The sequence below is a fragment of the Lepidochelys kempii genome, chromosome 3, assembly GCF_965140265.1.
Source record: "Lepidochelys kempii isolate rLepKem1 chromosome 3, rLepKem1.hap2, whole genome shotgun sequence".
Taxonomy (NCBI): Eukaryota; Metazoa; Chordata; order Testudines; family Cheloniidae; genus Lepidochelys; species Lepidochelys kempii.
In genome coordinates, this window is record NC_133258.1 from 85,653,795 (window position 1) to 85,674,768 (window position 20,974).

Sequence of the window (20,974 nt, forward strand, 5' to 3'; positions counted from 1 at the left end):
TTCCCTGCTTTAACTGTAAATAACTCATTTCTTTTCCCTAGTTAATAAATCCTTAGTTAGTTTTCTACAGGATTGGCTACAAGCATTGTCTATGGTGTGAGATCTAAGGTACAAATTGATCTGGGGTAAGGGACTCATCTCTTGCGATGGGGAATAACCTGAATATTTTGTGATATTTGATGTAAGTGACCATTTATCACTAAGTCCAGCTTGCCTGGATAGACAGACTGGACTGTCCAAGGGGACTGTCTGTGACACCATGGTAAGACTGTTATAGTACTTCAGGAGTTCACATTTGTTACTGGGTTGGTGAAAGCTAATTATAGAAAATACCACCAGTTTGGAGCGTCTGCCCTGAGGTTGGCACTCACGGTTGTGAACCACTCCAGACAGCATGAAAACAAACATGTATGAAGACTTGGGTAAAATCCTGGCCCATCTCATTGAAATGCGGTCAGGATTTCACACACAGGCCTGGTCTACACTTAAAAATTAGATCAATCTAGCTACGATGCTCAGGGCTGTGAAAATTTTCGAACCCAGAGAGCCATAGTAAGGTTGACCTAACTCCTCATTTAGATGCAACTAGGCCAACAGAAGAATTCTTCTGTCAACCTAGCTACCACCTTTTGGAGGGTTGAATATCTACATCGATAGAAAAACTCCTTTCATTGATGTAGAATGCATCTATCTATATTATTGCACTAGAGTGGCACAGCTGCAGTCCCATAGCTGTGCTGCAGTAGCAGCTGTACGTAGACATGCGAATAGTCCTTCAAGATATTAACTACAAACACTGCTTCAATGCATAAAATGTCTCAGAACAGTTCACTTTTAAAATTTGTTCAAATATGTGTATCTGAATTAAGTTTTCTGGAAACTACACCATTTAGCATATCAAAATCAGTGACTCCCCATCTCTTTTATATGCAGAGTTCTTTGGACAACCCACAAAATATCTCTTATCTTAAAGTTATGAGACCACCAGATACAGCTCTTTTCTTAAAAAAAATAAAAAAATCTTATTAATACCCATTGATTTTCAGATCACAGTTCCAAGTCAGGCAGTTCATCAAGGATGTCAGCACTTGCACCTAGATTTGATCTCTCAATTATTAATACGGAAGTATGCAGCCCTTCTTCCTGATATTAACCTAACTAAAAGTAATAGAATATTTCATTGTCTGCCTAGTCATGTATCCATGTGAACAAGCATGGTTGGCTAAATACAGTTATACCCTAGTGAAGGAGATCTGTAGCTTTTGACAGTAATATAACACTATATATTTTCAAGGCCAAAATTATGTACTAAACTTGTGAAAAATTTCCTGAAGTTCCAGAAAATGCACTGTACATCATTCCTTGTGTGTCTGATTTGCTGTAATGAATCTTCAGCATAACAATTATGCAATACAAATGATCTTTCTTCACATTTCCCCTTTTAAGGAAATAGGACACTTCTATAAAGATTTATGCCAGAAATTAAATGTACATTTAAAAGTATATAAAAACAAATATTTAGTTACTATTTACAATGGTTAACCAGCTCTAATGAAGCCAAAACCTCAGCTATGCTTTAGGATTTTCAATCTTCAGGTATGATTAAAAGATTTTATTAACAAGGGTAACCCAATGATTTGGAGGGAACAATACGATTCTACCTCCAAACAAAAACAAAAAAACCCCAACCAGATATCAAAGTTTAGAAAAGTCTCAATTCTTACTTAGTTCAGCGAAGGCAACATATCTGACATGCAGCAGAAATAGCCATTTAATCTATCTGATGCAGCAACATTAACAGAATAAACCTGTCCTGTGCATACCACCAAAATGCAATTCCGAATATACTTCCAATGTATTAAACATTTTGAAAGGGTTATTGTTGAGAAATCCAACTCAGAGGCCAGAAAACTCTGAACAGTTTTCCCTACAGCATTAACTTTGCTATACTGCAAATACTGTACTGTATACTAATGAACACCATAAAACAATACATTAAAAATATTGTTTTAAAATATAAAGGAAAAAATAAGTCATTACTGGTCTGTAAATCTTATAAATGATATAGGTTTTGATTTACCTTAAGGGTCCCCACACAGGTTCAATTGCAGGATCAGGGTTTTAGTTTAAGGTTGCTGATAAAACAAAGTAGTTTTGAGTGCAGCCAATATTTATACCACTCTACTTTCAAATTACCCTGGGAGGAGGGGGGAGTAAAATGAAAATCTTTAGGTGCCAAAAGGCAGACTTCAAGCATTCATAGCTTTAAAAACTTCTTCAATGTTGCTTGGCTTATTTTTAAGACTCTCAAAGGGGACTAAAAAGCAGCCAATTTCCAAGTTCCTACCTATAGCCACTGAGTTCGCAAGTGCAACAGTCCCAGTCAGAACACAAGGGAAAAATATTTCTGCATGCACATTTTGTTAACTCAGATGACAAACATTTTTACTGGAAAAAGTTACCTTTGGGCTGAGACCAAACTTGCAAAGTTTCAGAACAAGAGGAGTTTGAGAAAATTATAAACAACTAGACAATAGATATTGGAAAGGAAGCCATAAGACAACCACAGGGCCCCTATATTGAAGGCCCCTCCACCCCGGACCCAGTGTCCATCAGCGCTTTACCCTCTCCTGCTTAAGTCCTTCCTTAAAACACTACTTATTCTGAACTAAGTCCTCTCCTTGAAGGGTGTGCATAAAACAACAACAAAGGTAGAATTTGTTTTTTTCATTTTGTTGTTTAAAGGGGAATGTGATATGTGCTACACTACACCGCTCACTCAGATCTCATCTAAACTAGGAAAACAGGCAGCATTTGAAAATGTTAGCCCTAGCTTTGCTGAGTGCTGCAGATAAGGTCAACTGCTACAGTGCTAAAAACATTCACTAGACTCCTGTGATACTGGTAGTACATGAGAAGAACAGGACTATTCTTTGGGTCATTATAGAGCCTAATTGTTAGATTATTGTATTTTAAAGTACTGTACACCAATTGTGGGATTTACCTAACTCCTGTCAGTGTATTACCATAACACATGAGCTACTTTCTCCTCGCATCTGTGAGCCATTGCCAGTCAGTGGATCATGTGTTATGAGAAAAACCCAAGTTACAGTCTTAGAGATTCACTCTGTGACTTTACTCTCAGCCTCTGTTCTATTTCCATCCATGTTATAGCTCCACAACTTTATCTTCCACATGTTTATTCACAGCATGTGCCCTACTTCCAAAATACCAAATCCTTAAACATTAGGAGATAAGGATGAGCAATGTTATCATTCACCCTTTAGAAACTAGAGAATTCAATTGCATAATGAAATTAACTGATTTATCAGGAGTAGGATCAAATTAAAAGTTTCATTGCCAGCAGGTTTACATGGGGGAGAATAAAACTGGGAAAACATCAGAGGCTACTATTTGGAGTAATGACAGGTTTCAGAGTAGCAGCCGTGTTAGCCTGTATTCGCAAAAAGAAAAGGAGTACTTGTGACACCTTAGAGACTAACAAATTTATTTGAGCATAAGCTTTCGTGAGCTACAGCTCACTTCAAATCCGATGAAGTGAGCTGTAGCTCACGAAAGCTTATGCTCAAATAAATTGGTTAGTCTCTAAGGTGCCACAAGTACTCCTTTTCTTTATTTGAAGAAAGTGATAGAAATAGTTGTGTACCTAAGTTTTCTATATGGCTCAGGCTTAGATAAAATCTGCGGGAGATTATTAATGAGAGGGATTGGAACTGAGGCAGATTTATGACTGACATACAACCCAGTCTCTGAAGGAGTGATTGCATCCTCAGGAGAGCACCTTTCCTTTGGTGCAGATAACCTGGTTTGCAATGCAAAAGTCTCACACCTATTGCTACTTTAGGCATGAACTACAGTAGGCCTTGGACTCCATCCTCCTTTCCTCTCCCCCAAAGTAGTGCTTTGTCTGGCATACAACCTTGAAATATGGATGTTTCTCTTCTGTCTTTATTGATACAATGGAGTTACTAAATACTGGGCACTACAAGATTTTGAGTTCCCCATATATATAGTTTTATGGTCCTGATCCTCCACTCACTCATTCACATAAAGTTATGCACATGAATAAGGACTTGCCAGATCAAAGCCATGAACTGCAGAGTATTTGAGAGAAGACTGCAGTTTTCCCAGAGTTCTCACCATTGCATAGTTCTGGGCACTGAAAAGGGGAAAACTGACAAACCCTCTACCCCAACAGGGGACACCATGACTAAGGCTAAGATTTTGTCATGGTTATTTTTAGTAAAAGTCTCAGACAGGTCATAGGCAATAAACAAAAATTCACAGAACCTGTGACCTGTCTGTGACTTTTGCTGCAGTGGCTCCATGGTTTCCCCTGCCACCATGGGGGCTGGGAGCTGTGGGTTCCCCCTTCATCCACTCCCAAAGAGAAAACAGGACAACCCCAGTCACTCACTCGAGGCGTCCCTCTTCCCCTCCCCACATGCGAGGCTGTCGCCCATCGCTGGAACCCTGTCACCTGTTGCTGGAACCCTGCCAGGGCCCCACTGGCTGCCAGCTCCAGAGTCCTGCAGCCCCTGTGGCTGAAGCAGCAGAGAATGTCATGGAGGTCTCTGGAAGTCATGGATTCTGTGACTTCCATGACCTCTCTGACATAAATGTAGCCTTAACTATGACCTATGTGGACCCTTCCCTTTCCCAAGTCATGGGGGGGGGGGCGGCGCGGGAATTCCAGGGAAGAGTCAAAAAAAGTCTACTTCCAGGGAAGTAAACAAAAAAAAACAGAAGCCAGAAGGAAAGGACACAACTACTTCAACTGGTACAGCTGCAGGAACCACTGGACAATGACAAAGTCAGTGGTTTCTATAGTTCTGACTCGCAACATTCTGTCCTGGGCTAACTGGCTATTGGTTCCAACTCTATTCCCCAGTCTCTTCACTTCAGTCTCACACTACATGCCTTATATGCTCCTTTTCTCCCCCATTTCCCATGCCTGGTTCCCTTTATGAACCCCCTCCTTTCAATATGTCATCTCCCTTCCTTTGTCTTTAAGCGAATCCTCTCCTAACAAAATCCCATCCAAAAAATCTCAGAGAAAACATGATGTTTAGAGGCCATCACTTTGTTCACTCTGCTTATTTGTTGCATCCCTTTCTTCCATCCTTTTTCTACCTTGTCTATTTAAGTTGCAACTTCTTTGCAGCAGCTACTGTCTACTACTCTCTTAACAGTACCTAAAACAATGGGGCCCAATTCTCGCTGGGTCCCATGGCAATACTGTAATAAAAATCAATAATAATACAGATGAAAAATCATTTGTTTCTTTTATTAGGCTTCCAACTCTTGGCACCAGCTCATCAAAATTCTGGCTACCAGCATATGTAGTTGTAAATGCTTCAGAGATCCTATTCCTCCCTCCTCATCCAATCTGCACCTTTTTTTTTTAACCATTATATTCAAGATTTAGAAATTCAACTTTTAAATACAATAGGTAGACAAGATAGGTGAGATAATATCTTTTATTGAAGAGGAGCTACTTGTAGCTTGAAAGCTTGTCTCTTTCACCAACAGAAGTTGGTCTAATCAAATATTACCTCACCACCTTGTGTCCAATATTCTGGGACCAACATAGCTGCAATACTAAATACACTAGGGTCATCTTTACATAGGAATTAAGTATTTTCTACTTAAAATTTTAGAGTAGGTTGCATTTTTGTAACAGAAATTAAACAAAAACTATAGAATCAGACTGTTAGAAAAATACCATTTTTAAAGCTTGTCTGGAAAATGCGAGTCCACAAATTTATTTCCAAATCATACATTAGTAAAAAGAATGGATCAAATTACTGTAGTAAGTTAAATTATTTTATTCACAACATATGCTATTTTTTTTAAGTCAGGAAAATATTGTAGAGTTTTAAAACTACATTTCTTACACAAACTATTTGATTTATAAGAGTCAAATTATGGCTATATTTGTAATGTTGTTTCTGTGTTTGTACTGAGTCTAATCCACCCTCAAAAGATGCAGAGCATACAGATTCAAGTATTTTGAGATTGATTACCTTTATATATTCATGCTATATTTGAGAGCATAACCAGCTCAAATTATCGTGTGTATAGTAGTAGTGTGAACTTTCCTCTCTTTTATCCCCAGAACAGTACTGCTCCAGAGCAGCATTTGCCAAACACTTCAAGATTTTGTAATTGGTACTCTGGGCTCCTCCTTTCTAAATTAAGGGCCAATCCTGCTTCCAGTGACATCAAATACTAAATTCCCATTGAACTGAATTTGTCCGATTTCAAAGCTACGAAACAAATGTTTGAAACTGGCAACACTCCCTTGTGGATTAGAGCAGACTGGGAAATGGCATGTATTTGCTTGTATAGCTGATGTTTTTATGTGGTAATTTGTGGTTCAAACAGATTAGAAATCATTGTTGTAGAGTTAGTCGCTAGTTTAAACATTTTTGGTAACCAGTGATATTTCTACCTATCTGAATTTTTTTTAGTGTCATTCTCTAGGCTTGCCTATATGAACATTTAGTTCATAGCAAATTGGGGTGCAAATCTACTGTACATTAGCTTGCCACATGCTAAGCGTCCATGTGGACGTTGATGATGTGCACCAGTGGCTTTGATCTACTGGCCGTTGAAACAGGAGTCGCTCCAAATGCATTAGGGAACTATTGGTGTGAGGCAGCAGAATCCAGATCAGACACTTAGTGCACAGCATGCAAGCGTGAGGTAGATTTACACCCCAGTTTGCTGCAAACTAAGTTTTTGTGTAGACAAGTCCTTTATTAACCCAGTTTAAAGTAATTTTTTGTATAACATTTAAAAAAAATGTAACCACCAGAAATACCACCCATAAGCCTGTCATATAGTGCACTTTAATTAAAAATGTTTTCACACATAGTGTGTCAAAATAATCCTGTTTTTTTTCCAGACAAGTTATTCCTGTGAGTAGAGGGAAAGTTCTTCCATAATGTACAGACTTCGGGGGAGTAGAGTTGTGCTAAAAAAAATACTTTCTAGCTTCTCTGACAACTCTATGACGATCAATTCCTGTTAACTATTTAACTCTCTGAATACCAGATATTTTATTTCCAGTGAATACTGTGAATGATTTAATACAAACCTTGCTATAATCCGTGTATTAAACTCTAAGCAACTTCAGTTATAGTGTGAACAAATTGCCTATTGTCAGCTGTGCTTAATTGGGCAGGACTAGAATAGCGTTAAAAACAAAGGATCAGATACTTCTTGTCTTTCTTAGGAAAGTAATCTCAATGAAAACACTTGTATTTATAAGGCATGATCTGTAAAATGGAGAAATTGAGGTAGTAGGAATAAAAGATTTCAACATGGTAGCAGAGCCAAGAAAAGAACCCAGATCTCCTAACTGGCTATACTTGCAGATGTAGAGCACTTTGAGTTAAACCCGTCTTCACAGAGCACAGTAGGGAAAGCACTGCAGTCTGTCCACACTGACAGCTACAAGTGCACTTGCGTGGCCACATTAGCAGCTCTTGCAACGGCCACAGAGAGCAGTGCATTGTGGTAGCTATCCCAGCATGCAAGTGGCTGCAACGTGCTTTTCAAATGGGGTGGGGTGTGTTGTGTTTATATGAGGGAGAGAGATTGGTGGGGGGGGGGGGGGAGGGGCTGAGCACGTCAACATTCTGTCTTGTAAGTTCAGACAGCAGCAGACTCTCCCCCCCCACACACACACACAGCATTCCACAGTAGGGGTTGCTTTGTCTCGGAGCAGATAAGCTCAGAAACTGAGCTTTCAAAGGGAGTATCCACATTCCTACTGCGAGTTCAAAACAATGAGAAGAGTGACCACTTGACTTTAGGGGATTATGGGATGTTTCCAGAGGCTGATCAGAGCGCAGTAATGCAACACCTCATCCGCACTGGTGCCATGGTGCTCCAGTGGGGGAGCAGCAAACGTTATTCCACTCGCAGAGGTGGAGTACGAGCAGCGCTGTAGCCGCAGAGTCAAAGTGCTCTACGTGCCTTGCCAGTGCAGATGGGTAGTAAGCTAGTGTGCCCAGGGCTCCTTTATTGCGCTGTAACTCGCAAGTGTAGCCAAGGCCCTAGTCTTGTGCTTTAGGCCACACTTCCTCCAGCCAACCATCACAAAAGTCAACAAGACTACCAAGAGAGAAGATAAGTAGGATGTGGCCAAAGGTTTTCTCCACAACTCCTAAGGGAAATAAGTGGTCTCACCAATACTATGGCAGCCCCTACTTAAGTGCAAGGAAACAGTATCCTGATGGAAACCCTAGTACTTGACCTTGGCTGTAATCAGGTGGACAAGGATGAGCTCTTCTTGGAGTCCTTTCAGACAGGAAGCACCTTTAGTAAAAAAAAAAAAAATATTAAAAGTGTGGCCCACCCCCAACATAAAGCCATGAGATTGAAGACACTACTCTTTTTTCCCCCTCCCCTTGCCTAGAGTTTTGACCAAACCACTAAGAAAGAGTTCTACAATAAGTCTAGGAGGAGTGAAAGGGGACAAGGGAATAAGCAAATGAACCTGAGTAGAAGCACCCTTGTGATGAAGGAATATTAATTGTAGGATGAATCCTGTTCCCATTGTACTTAATGGTAGGGTTGACAACTTTCTAAATCACAAAAAACCAAACACTCCTGCCCTGCTCCTTCTCAGAGGCTCCGCCCGCACTTACTCCATCCCCCACACTCCCCCTCCCTCTTCCCCTCCTTCACTTTCATGGGGCTGGGGCAGAGGTGTGGGCTCCAGCTGGGGGTGTGGGCTCTGGGGTGGGGATAAGGGCTTTGAGGTGCAGGAGGGGGCTCTGGGCTGGGGCAGGCATACGGGGAGGTTGTGAGGGCTCCAGCTGAGGGTGTGAGCTCTGGGGTGGGACTGGGGATGAGGCGTTTGGGGTGTAGGAGCGGGCTCGGACAGGGAGTTTTGGTGGTGCAGGCTCCATGAGGGAGTTTGGGTGAGGGAGGGGACTCCAGACTGGGGCAGAGCCCTGGGATGCGGGATCCTGGTGGTGTTTACCACGGCTCCAGGGAAGCGACCACCAGGTCCCTGCAGCCCCTACATGCCTGGGTGGCCAGGGAGGCTCCGCGCGCAGCACCTCCAAGCACTCCTCCCATTGGTTGCGGAGCCCTCGGGGCGGGGGCAGAGCATGGAGCCTCCCTTGCTGCCCAGGTGTTTAGGTGGTGGCCACTTCTGGGAGATGCGTGAAGCTAGGGCAGGCTCAGAGTCTGCCTTAGCACCGGGACCCCACTGCGCCGCCGACCGGACTTTTAACGGCCCAGTCGGTGGTGCCGACTGGAGCCGCCAGGGTCCCTTTTCGACCAGGCATTCCAGTCAAAAACTGGGCACCTGCCAACCCTAGTTAATGGCCAAACCCCTAGTGAAAACTACTGGAGAAGGACTGTGTAATTTAATGCTTGATTGTTGTCACTATGGTGCTGAAAGTACAACTGAGTATCAACCATCTCTATAAAGGTCACTCAAACAAAAAAGAGGACTTCATATAAATGTCAAGTACTTTTTATATTTTTTTTCATTTTATTTCCATTCAAGGAAAGACTAAAATCTCTTCTCACGAAGCACTGATAGCAAAATAAAAGTGTGTTGCCTATAAGCAGTGTGAATTCCCCACAGCTACCTGCCTCATAATGGATGATAACTGAATACTGATCCACGTAAGAATCTGAAAGGAAGGACAATTGTAGTGGGAGGCTACCGATGTAAATCACCTTAGGTGTAGCTGGCCTTAAAAACAGTTGTAACTTTTTAAAAGAAATTTCAAAAGGTGCCACATTGATAATCCTGGAAAATGACCTCTCTGTCCACAGAACAGAGCCAGCATAGGCAGCAACAAAAAAAGCTTCCCAAAGTCTTGCTAAAATTTTTTGTACCACGCTGTTCTGGAAGGGACTACCTTTGCAAGCGAGGGTAGTTCAGTTTCCATTGTCCATCTGATCCTTAGTGGTTTCTATAGTGTGAAAACCTGCCCAATAGAAAATCAAACTAAAAAATTCAATTCATTTCACATGTGCCACTAAAGAGTTAGCTAAGAAAAATTATTTTTGCTTTCTACTGACTTGGATTTGAAACAATGACCTAGAAGTGAAAGACTCCATATCCCAGTGTATAGGGCAAACTGTCTGGAGCCACTGTTTGGAAAACTTGCATTACATACCTGCTCTAGAGAGTAATGCTAGCTATTTTAGGTTAGATGCAACTATCCACAGGCTCTGCAACTCCTGCATGAAATACTGTGGTTAGGACATCAAATCAGGTTGCATTGAATCACTTGTTTAGTTACACTGGTGTATGGTAAAGCGGTGGAATTTTTCTGAGCATAGATCCTCTTGTCCTGTCTATATCTAAATCCCACTGATTCTTTCTGCGTAAATCTCTAAGATATGACTTTCTTATCCATCCACTTAGCTAAAACTTTTGTCCAAACTCTCATCTCACATCTCAATTACCATAGTATTCTTCTATATAGCCTCGACAAAGGCAATCTTAACCCACTCATATCCTTACAGAATGCTGCTGCAAAGATCATTTTGCTAGGCTGTTGTTTTGACCACATCACCCTCTCTTTGAATCCCTCCACTGAGTCCCCCTTCTGGATCACATCTTGTGTTAACTTTCAGGGCCCTTCATGGTCAATCCAACACCCTTCCTATTGTCGCTCATTCGCTATTGAGCTGCCAATACTTGCCTCTGAGCAACCCACTGATTGAAGCCTCCATCATGCGCTTATTAAATTTTCAAACAAGCACCTTTATGCTTTCTCCCTTGTTGCCTCTCACACTTGGGAGGTGAAATCCACAAAGGCATTATGCGCCTTCAAACCCTTCTTTTGCTGTGCTGCTTACAAAAAGCTTAACAACAGTTGGGATGTGGTGTGCAGAGATTACTGCCTACCATTCTGACCGATACGGTCTCATTGTTTCCTTGTACTCCTCTGTCTGGCTGTATCCATCTATCATCTCTTATCTTATACTTAGATTGTAAGCTCCTTGGGGAAGGGACCATCTGATTATTATATGTTTATACACCACCTCGCATAATGGGTGCCTGGTTCCTGACAAGGGCTCCTAGGTACACTAGTATACAAATAAATAAAAGAAGAAAAAGATTAGACTATATACTGCCTGATTCAGCTCCCACTGAAATCTCTGGAAAAGCCTTCCACTTATATCATTACATATAATAAAATTTGTTATTGTAGCCTTGTGCACAAATTCAACGCTATTTTACACATGTATTTAGAGGCCACTATAAGAACCAGAAAGTCAAACCAGCTGTCATCAAAGCATGCAGCACAATAAACAAACTCGGTGCCAAGTCAGCGGTCCATGTTCCCAAATGACATAACCAATTATTGCCGGGTATCCCATTCCTCTGTTCTGCTTTGCCTTTCTGGCGCGTTTTGCTCATGCAGGCCATAACTGGACAGGAGTAAGTGAATGCATAGGATACATTCGTTCATTCCATGTACTAGAGTTCATTGCCTGTGACCTGGTCCAGCCACTTCCTGAATTGTCCAAAGAATGCATACTCTGCAGGCTGTAGAGCAAGAGATGATGATGGCACTGGAGCCTCGTAGCCATGGGCTTAAAGTAATCACTCAAAAAGCTCTTTCTGATGCTCTTTCTTACTCCCTCAAGAATTTGTCCGCCAATTTCTTCTCATACTGTACAGATTCTGTCTCTCTTTCCACCCTTTGTGCATCTTATCTATTTGACACTCCTTTTAGTTCTTCTGGAACTCTCTCTCACAATTAGTTTTATCTAGCTGCTCTCTCATCAGCCTATTCCAGATGCTCTCTTTGCTCAGGGTAGATTGGTCCGAACTCCCAGGTTCCTGGTGCCATGTGTTTGCCCTGTGGAGGTGGAAGGGCCTTGAAAAGAGAATGACAGAGTACATTATTGTCTGAGCACGACAAAAGTTACATTTCCAGCCCTGTGAAAGGGACTGCTTTAATTTAAGGTCAAAGGATAATACTTTTTATTAATGGGGTGTATTCACAGAGAAAACACTGTTGACTTCAGATATCCTTTGGAGCAGCACTGAAAACCATCACACATCATGGTAAGACTCTCATAAAAAAAATCATTTGAAATTATTTTTATATCCTTTCGTTTTCTCAAGGTGGAGGTAGGGAGGAGCCTTATGCGTGGTCTAGTTACCATCCACAGTTTTTCAATCCTGTCAAGAAGGGTAAGCTCTGGAGAACACTGATATTCTGGAGGTACCCGAGGGGAAATGTGAACTTCTGTTCCAGGCCAATGGAGAACAGCCACCTTTGTACGCTAAGGAGATATTCAGGCACCTAGTGACCAACCAGCACATCTCAGAATGGAGGAAGCTTGTGAATTACAGAGGCAGTCCTAATAAGTATGCCCTGCCCCAGAGCATAGCAGACTGTATGGAGTTCTTACTCTGAGAATTTTGCGTTCATCACCAGCCAGCGATGGGTGACAATTTGCTGTAAAAATCAACAAGATGCTGATTTAACATGGAAACACAGTACAGCCTCCTTACAAGCACCCTGCATCCACACACAGACCCAACTCGCTACTGACAATGGGGACTCAACACAGACAGACCGCCACCCTCTGCTGTAATTTGGACTCGTAATAGCTACTTTTTAAAAATGCAGTTCACAGGCGGTCCAGGACAGTGCAGGTGTGGCTGATTTATAAGGCGCACTATATTTCACAGGCGGGGTATGTGAGGTTGTTCATTGTAAAACCCCAACCCATATTTATAACGATAATTGAGCAACTACTAAAGATTTCATGAAAACTGCTTGTTTAACTTTTTCCTCTTTTTGTGGTGTCCATTTTGAAGCCCACATAGCGTCAGGGGGAAAGCGCTAGGGAAATAGCATGAGTTCCACCATGAACAGAAGCACACGAAAACCACAACTTGTGTTAATAACTTAACAGGCCCATAAGCCAAAATCTCTCCCATCCATATGTTAATAGAAACAAATGGTGGCAGAAACTTACCAGACTCCGGCTTCAGCATTTGTTCTGATACCAAATCTGCAGTGGACTGCTCCTCAGGACCATTACAAAACAACTCTTCCAAATATGGACCCAGGATGTGCTGCAGCTGCTCCAGCAGCATAGTCTCCCCAGTTACCAGCAGCAATAGGGTCACTTATTGCCCTTCATTTAACAGCTGGCTCTCTCCTCTGGCTGTGCCTGTGATAGGGGTGGAGAGGTTGTAAGGGTAATATCCCTACCAAGCAGATTGTCGTGCACCACTGTGGGCTCAAGCTCAGTACTTGCTACAGTTCCTTGTACTCGATTGATTTCCTCATAAAGAGGCAGGAAAATAGAGAGTTCCCAGAAGTTCCATTAGCATCGTTGACTTTGCAGTTCTGTCTTCAGATGCTTGAGTTACTCTCTGTATTGTTCTGTTGTCCAGTCAATCCCAATGCTACCAGGCACTCAGATATAATTTTGTAGACATAATTTCTTATGCTTTTTCAGAAGTTGAACGCCTTGCTTGCCTCACACCAGAGGTTAATCAGAATCCATATGTTCCTCTAGCCAGCCAGCAGCATCCTTGATGCATGACAACTTCTTAGTGCTAGCCCATGCTAACGCACGTCCTCATAGACTGTGTTTCCAGTTGAGCAGCCCGCATGAAAACGAAGGGTTAAACACAGAGCAGTTGCATCTGAACCAGGCGCTTGCTTTCTGTTCCTGGGAAGCGTGTGGGAAGTTTTGGAATTAAGGGCTGGGAAGGACAGATCCAGAGGACAGTGTTGGTTGACTCTCCAGATCCAAGTCTGGCAACTGAGACCAGAGCTGCATCCACACTGAAAAATGCCTGAGCTTTGATCCCTGTCATAGTGGGACTTGAGCTCTGACCCATCCCCCTATCAGCATCAGCCGGCCTGAGTCCGGAAGGGTTCCTGGTCCAAGTCAGACTAATTTCTCTGCAGACTGCAGCAGGGTTTGGGCTTAAACCTGAGTCAGAGCCTAGGCTTATTGTGCTGTGTAGCTATACCCTCAGTGGTCAATAAGTCTCCTGGAAATTCCAAGGGCCCCAAACTGCATTAAAAATTACTTCTTTCCATCATGATACTTACATGTCTCACCATTGTGCCAAGAATGAATCTGAGAACCAACAAATTAAACCAAATACTGAATGTAAACAGAAGTTTAAACTGTACCACTCTCCTGCCCAATTTCACTCTGGAGGCTCAAACAACAAAACCATGTCTTGGGCTTTCCCAATACTTTTATAAAATTGCTGGCCAGAAGAAAAGGAGTAAGAAAAGAGGAAAGAAACATGGATGGGATAATGTATGTATTTAACAGATCTGATCTGTTGATCCATGTTCTATTATACCAAATGCTAACTTATAGAGCACTTTTTATAGACAGATCCCAAAGTGCTTTACAAAGATGAGCAAAGTATACTGTCTCCACAGAAGGGGAAATTGAAATGCGGAGTTTAAGTGATTTGTCCAAGGTCACAGAGCAATTAAATGAGAGCTGGAACAAAACATACACTTTCTGACTTCTAGGGCTTGCCTACACAAACAAGTAGGTTGTGACAAGGTAGCGTGTGACTCTACCCCACGCTAGCCCACCGTGGTCTAATTATCCATGTGCACCCCGCTGCTGCACAATAGTTTGTTAGAGTGCTCTTTGAAACGGGACTAGTTCAAAGCTGTTAACATGCATCAGGATCCATACCCTAGTTTACTGAGTTCTAATTCTTCAAGTAGGCAAGCCCCTAGACTCTCATACAATCCAATGGAACACACTCTACTGTCCTCATTATATTTTACTAGATATTTTTATACTAAAAAAATTAGCTCTATCCTTTGAAATAAGTTCTATTAAAAACGCCCATGGATGCAAAACATAACTTGACAACACTGCATCTGCCACATTTTCAGATTCATAGAATGAAGTCAGAATTATTTTTCTTTTAATCAGATTAAACTATTGAGAAGTTATCTGAAAACATAGCAAAAATCTAATGCATCTATGACAAGTTATTCATAACTATAAACAGGCCTTAAAGAAATTCCATTCACCCCTGGAGAGAGGAACTTGCCCTGGCAATCAAGGGGCCTTAACATCAATTTCTGTAGATTTCAAGCTTTCATTTACTAGCTCTTACAGTTGCAGAGATACCTTTTAAAAAGTTAAACATGTAACAGATGCAGCAGCATCTTTCCAAGTCTACAGACAGACTCACTATCTCTACTGTTACTCAGTTTCCCCAAGCATTAGGAGAATAAGATTAAAAAGACTCCGGCCTGCTTCTGTGCCACTATTCATTCTCTAGACAGCAGTGAAACGTCATGGATTACATCCATTTCAGGCTTATTCAGAAAGAGGCAGGCATTAAGAGTTACTCATGGTGGAAGACTGAAAGGACAGACAGAGGCTTGGAAATGGGATACCCAAAACCTCCTGGCTGCAGCAAGCAGAAGGAGTAGACTCGTACCGATCATCTCTCGCTTTAGGACAGTGATGGGCAACCTGCGGCCTGTCAGGATAATCCGCTGGTGCGCTGCAAGACAGTGTTTATATTGACCGTCCGCAGGCACTGCCGCTTGCAGCTCCCAGTGGCTGTGGTTCGCTGTTCCTGGCCAATGGGAGCTACGGGAAGCATCAGCCAGCACGTCACTTCTTGTGAGCGCCCCTCTCCGGCCAATGGATCCCTCGCCGGATTTTCAGGGACTCAGTCCTCAGGGTGAGCCACCTACACTGTCCCTGTAGCCCTTCCTGAGCTCCAGTCCTCAGTCTGACCAACAGGGCCCCTAAATATCCTCATTGGCCAGCTTGCATGTAGAGGTTCCTGCCCTGAGGTGGAGCACCACCACCAGGGCTTCCTCCCTCACGGCTCTTCACTTGCCCTTTAGTCCTCTGACCCCAGCTCTCCAGCTGGGTCAATCTAGACCAGCCTCTTTCTGGGGGCAGAGGGGGTAACGGTTCCACAAACAGTCTGTTCCCTAGGCCTGTCTTCAGTGAGTCCTGGCAGCAAGCCAGAAGCTATTCCCTCACTACCCTGGTTCCTGCCAGCAACTACATGCCTTAGCCCTTCCAGCCAGCTAAGGGCACCTCTTGCTCCCCCAGTCCCTGCTAGCAGACTGATCTCTCCAAGCCCTTTCAGCTCCTTTTATATGAGCCTGCTGGGCCCTCACTGGCTGCTACCTGTAGCCGCTCTGATTTTCTGCTTCCTCTGCAGCCACTCTAGCCTGCTTGGAGGACCTCTCCACTGCTTCTTTCAGGGATGGGTGTGGCTAGACCCTGAGGCCTCCAGCAGGAGGCATTTGGACCCAGTCCACCACATCACAGGACCCAAAAAGATTACCATCTCCACTCAGAGATAAGGAGCTCAAGTTTTAACCTTCAAATAGCCACAGCAATGGACGCACAAATCCATTTTTAAAAGCAGGTAAAGGGGCAGTACTTTTTACCAGAATGTGTTTATGGGCACAAACTTTTTTACCTCTATAAGCAATTTGCCCCTATTTATATATATATTATAGTTTGTGAGATGGCTGGCAAAATGATCAATTCATGATACACAACTATGAATGAAACAATGTACAGCAATACAGAATTCCCTCCTCACTCATCTGGCTGTTTGAACACTATCTCCCATCAGAAGAGATGGGCATACAGCCAGATCCCGCCAACACCCACAGCTTCTAGAAGATACAATATGTGGTGCTGTTAGGACTCCAACTTCTAGAATCTAAATGACTGATTGATTGGTATATGAAAATGGCTTAATCTCCACTGGCTCACCAGGTGGGCCTTGGAGCCCCTTTTGAACCCAAGTCTCTTAATTAGCTGCACAGTATGGTAGTTTCGTTTTAAACATACTAAGATTAACGTAGAGACAACCAAACCAAAGGTGCAAGCTGTCTATACAAGCATAGTGGCTAGGTTCTATGCACAGTGTTGCAACTTGGCACTTTTTCTACCTGGCTGGCAAGAATACTCATTTACCTTAATTAGAAGGGCTGATTTCCTTCATGCAAGCTTATTAAAAAAAAAACCCCAAGCATTACCGTTACTTCAGACTTGAGCTGTAGGTATGAGCCACTATCTCATAAGGCCATCAGAAAAAACACAGATTTTTTTTTTTAAATCCATGCTAACATCATGGGTAAATGTTCAAATTTCACTGGATATGCATGGCCGCCAAGTCTCTCCCCCAAACTTCTACAATTTTTTCAACACTACAGAGGCAAAAGCAGGCATCACTGAGCCTGCAGTGGCTCATGGAGGGTTAGCAGACTAGTCCCATCTCAGGGGGATGTGGTGGTGCAGTCCTATTCCATGGAGTTGATGTAGGGGAGGGGTGTCTCACCAATGGGGAGAGTGACAAAAGCCACCTGAACGAGCAATCAGAGTCAACTCAGTGAGCAAATGAACCACATGGCACAAGCCAGTCTAGCCCAACCTGACCCGGGGCAGGGATCAGGGATCAGCTTGTTCCATACTCAGCTCCAGCCCAGGCCTCTACTGCTGTTTTGTGTCCAGCCAGCAGAGAGAGGGGAGCCGTACTGACAACAAGGCAACTGGCAGCCCTGGCTTGCCCCCACAGCAGCCCTCACAGCCCGTGGGAGATACTGAAGCACCAGCTGGCAAGGAGCTGAGACTGAGATCCATCCCCTGCAAAAAGCCACCACTGCATGGAACGCAAGGTGTGTGAGGGGACTGAGGCATGAGGGATGGAACCCACTTCCAACTCCTCACCAGCCAGTGCTACAGTGTCTCCCACAGGCCTATGTGGGCCTCTGAGAAAGGAGCTGGGCCCAGGCTCCTAATTGCCACATTGTCATTGCTACCTCTCCCCTCCCCACTCCTCCCAGCTGGACAGGAAGCAGCAGTGGTGGCTTGGGTCAGAGCTGGCCCACTAACCTTCCCCTACACCCTCGCCCCCATCACCACCACCATGAACAGCCTCAGTGAGATGGTTCTACCTCCCTGCTGGGGGGGGAGGGGGGAAAAATTGCAGTAATTGGGCTAATTTCACAATTTCCATAGATCTATGAAATCATGATTTACACAGGACCTTACTTATACACCAGAATAGAAGTCAGTTTACTGATTCTGAATCACATACAGCCAATACATTAGTCAACTTTAAAACAGAATTTTCTCCCGTTTAAAAAAGTCAATATATTTCTAAAAGATTAAATAAAATCTCATTTCATGATAGTTCCACTGTAAATAGTTGCAGAGTTTACTATGTCAAGTCATTTAAATATATTAACATGGACAGTGAGGTACTAATAATTGCCTACTTCCAAAAACACTTAATTAAAAGAACCTGAATTCCATCTGTTTTTACCATTTAAAGACAAGCAGAACTACCAAATGTATTTCTGAAGTCTTATCAGCAAACATTATTAAAAGAATGAAAAAGAAAAATAAGGCAAGCCACTCTTTGTGCTAAAAAGTAACATGGAAATAACAGATAATTAAAGCACCCTTCCTCTGCAGAAGCCAGAAGAAAGTCACCATTAACCAAGCTAAATTAGAAACAGTTCTGCTGTGCAAACACATAATAAAGTTTATGTCAGGGAAGCAAAAGGATTTCTCAGTATGCTCTGAGTCACTGGACAAAGTGAAGTACTCTGCGGTTTACTTCCCAGGCCATACTCCTGATATAGCAGATTCTCAACATCTTCTTAAAGAAACTATATCAGTCTTCTCTTATGCATTTAAAAAAATAGTAAGCCTGTTCCTTCCAGACAACCTCAGGCTCTAAATTTATGAATAGTGAAACAATTACTCATAGGATTACATAATTACTTTCTCAAAGAAGTTTCCCTCTATCATATGTATTTGAAAACTATTGAAACAGCACTTAACAGATTTTGTTACGGGGAGAAATATGAAGCACTGAATGTATGCAAAATACAAATTACAACAAAAGAGGCGTCGCTATTTTATATCAGTTTATTTTTGTGTTAACAACCTATCTACTTTAAAAATTTAAGCTTTAGGTGCATCAGTTTGCATCTGCTTCAATTACTTTACCTTTCTCTGCACCTGAAGAATGCGCAGAAAAGATAACACTGAAATTCTAAATATGAATAAAGATTGCTATACTATACTAATGGGGGAAAAGACACCTTTATTGTGCTCTTTTACTGCAGGTTCTGCCCTCCCAAACGATAACAGTGTACATTAAATACTCTACTTATAACACACACTTACCTTAGTTCCCAAGGTCAGTATCATACAACACGAACATTTCAATGTTCTCTAATATTTGTAACAACTGATGGAAAGGGGGCCTCTTTTCATATTCACTGTGTATTGAAAACTTGCAATAAAGATTATCCATATTTAGAAAAATATGTTACTGGTAAAGAGAATGTTAGTATTTTGGGGACCTACCTTGGAATTGCCTGGCTTCTTATCGATGTAAACGATAAAAAGCATAGCTGAATGGGTAATGAATAATAAAGAGGATGCTACATTAGGAAGTCGCAGGGGCCAACATGTGGCTAGTGCTTAGGACGTTCCCTTCTGCAGTGCAGCACTATTGCCTATTGGTCTGAGCAATTTACAATATACTAGCGTAACAGCAACATAAAAACAACTACTTCACAAGTCTTGTTGCAGAAGTCCCACGCTTGGAACTCTGTATTAGGAAGCCGTTTAAAGATACAGTACTTATAAATTAACTCACTATTCACCCCCTCGAAGACACGTATGAATTTTTTTCTCCTATCCATTCACACACAAACGCTGCGTCTCTTTCTTTAAAAAGAGGCAAACCCCAACACCTCGCGGCCTGGGTTACGTACAAATCCCTCTGTCCGGAGCAGAGCAGAGCAGATCCAGTGTTTTTACAGCTGGGCTTAGTTGTGGTTCACGAGCTACAACCGAGCCTATACGGGGGCAGCTTCCCCTGTGAGCGGCGCGCATGCAGCGATTTCCTACTCTCCCCGGGCACAAGCCTCCCTGCTCATCCTCACACCTGCAGATCCCGATCCTGCGCTCGGCGCCCCCACTCCACCAGCCGCGCAGGGAGCCGCGGTCTGTAGAGACCCTGCGGTCCCCACCGGCTCCGGGCAGGTACCACCCCGCGCAGCAGCAGCCGCCAGCTCCCGCTGGGTCCCGGCGGGGGAGGGGCGAGGCCGGCGGCGGCAGGTGAGGCACACACCGCAGCACGCCGGGGCTGAATCACAAAGCGAGCCCTGCGGGAGGGGGGCTGGTCCCGGGGCCTAGCGCCGGCGGGGGCTCCGCAGAGGCGGCGGGGTTCCCTTACCTGCAGGGGTGGCGCCGAAGACTCTCACCACGGGCACCTTCTTGGCCTGGGCCTCTCTGAAGCGGGACTGGCCGGGGTCCAGGCCGGGCAGCGGGCTGCCCATGTAGTAGTCGGCGGTCACGAGCCTCACTGAGAACATGTTCGCCGCCGCCGAGAGCGACCCACGCACTGAGCGAGCGCGGAGCCCACACGGCTCCCCCGCCGCCACCGCAGCGAGCGCAGCCCCCGCCCTCCCGCCGCTCCCCGCCCGCGCGCACACACACACACACACACACACGCACACGCACACACACACACAGACAGACACACGCGCGCGCTGAGCGGCCTGAACTGGCTCTAGAAGAGCCTGGCCGGCCGCGAGCGCCTCATGGGCAGAGCAGTCCCTTCCCTCGGCAGCGCGGACGCCTTGGCGGCGGTGCCTCCTCGGCTCCAGCTGTTGTTGCCATGATGATGATGTCACGGACGCAACCACTGGGGGGGGTAGAGGGGGCGGGCGGGCGGGCGGGGGGAACGTGGTTCTCCCCTTCTGCGCTTCAGCACAGGGTGTTTTTTCCGCTCCCTGGGCAGTGGAAGCCGTGCGGTATCCGTTTCTCGACAATCGACCCTAGCGGCTGGGTGAGCCTACAGAGCGCCGAGTCATGGATCGGGCTGGGGACTTCTGGGCTAGGATTGGGTTAGGCTGGGTCGGGCCGCCATTTTGGA

The 20,974-nt window shown here is 43.9% G+C and overlaps 1 protein-coding gene across 3 annotated transcripts in view; it reads right to left on the reverse strand.

Moving 5' to 3' along the window:
- The window catches only part of REV3L (REV3 like, DNA directed polymerase zeta catalytic subunit), a 251,239-nt gene extending 230,734 nt beyond the window's left edge, over window positions 1–20,505 (reverse strand). For all 3 annotated transcript variants that reach the window (XM_073337056.1, XM_073337055.1, XM_073337057.1), the window contains exon 1: window positions 20,273–20,505. In XM_073337056.1, the coding sequence (XP_073193157.1) occupies window positions 20,273–20,411 (139 nt within the window). In that variant the 5' untranslated portion in view covers window positions 20,412–20,505. The remainder of the gene's footprint in view (window positions 1–20,272) is intronic.
- Window positions 20,506–20,974: the final 469 nt, after the last annotated feature.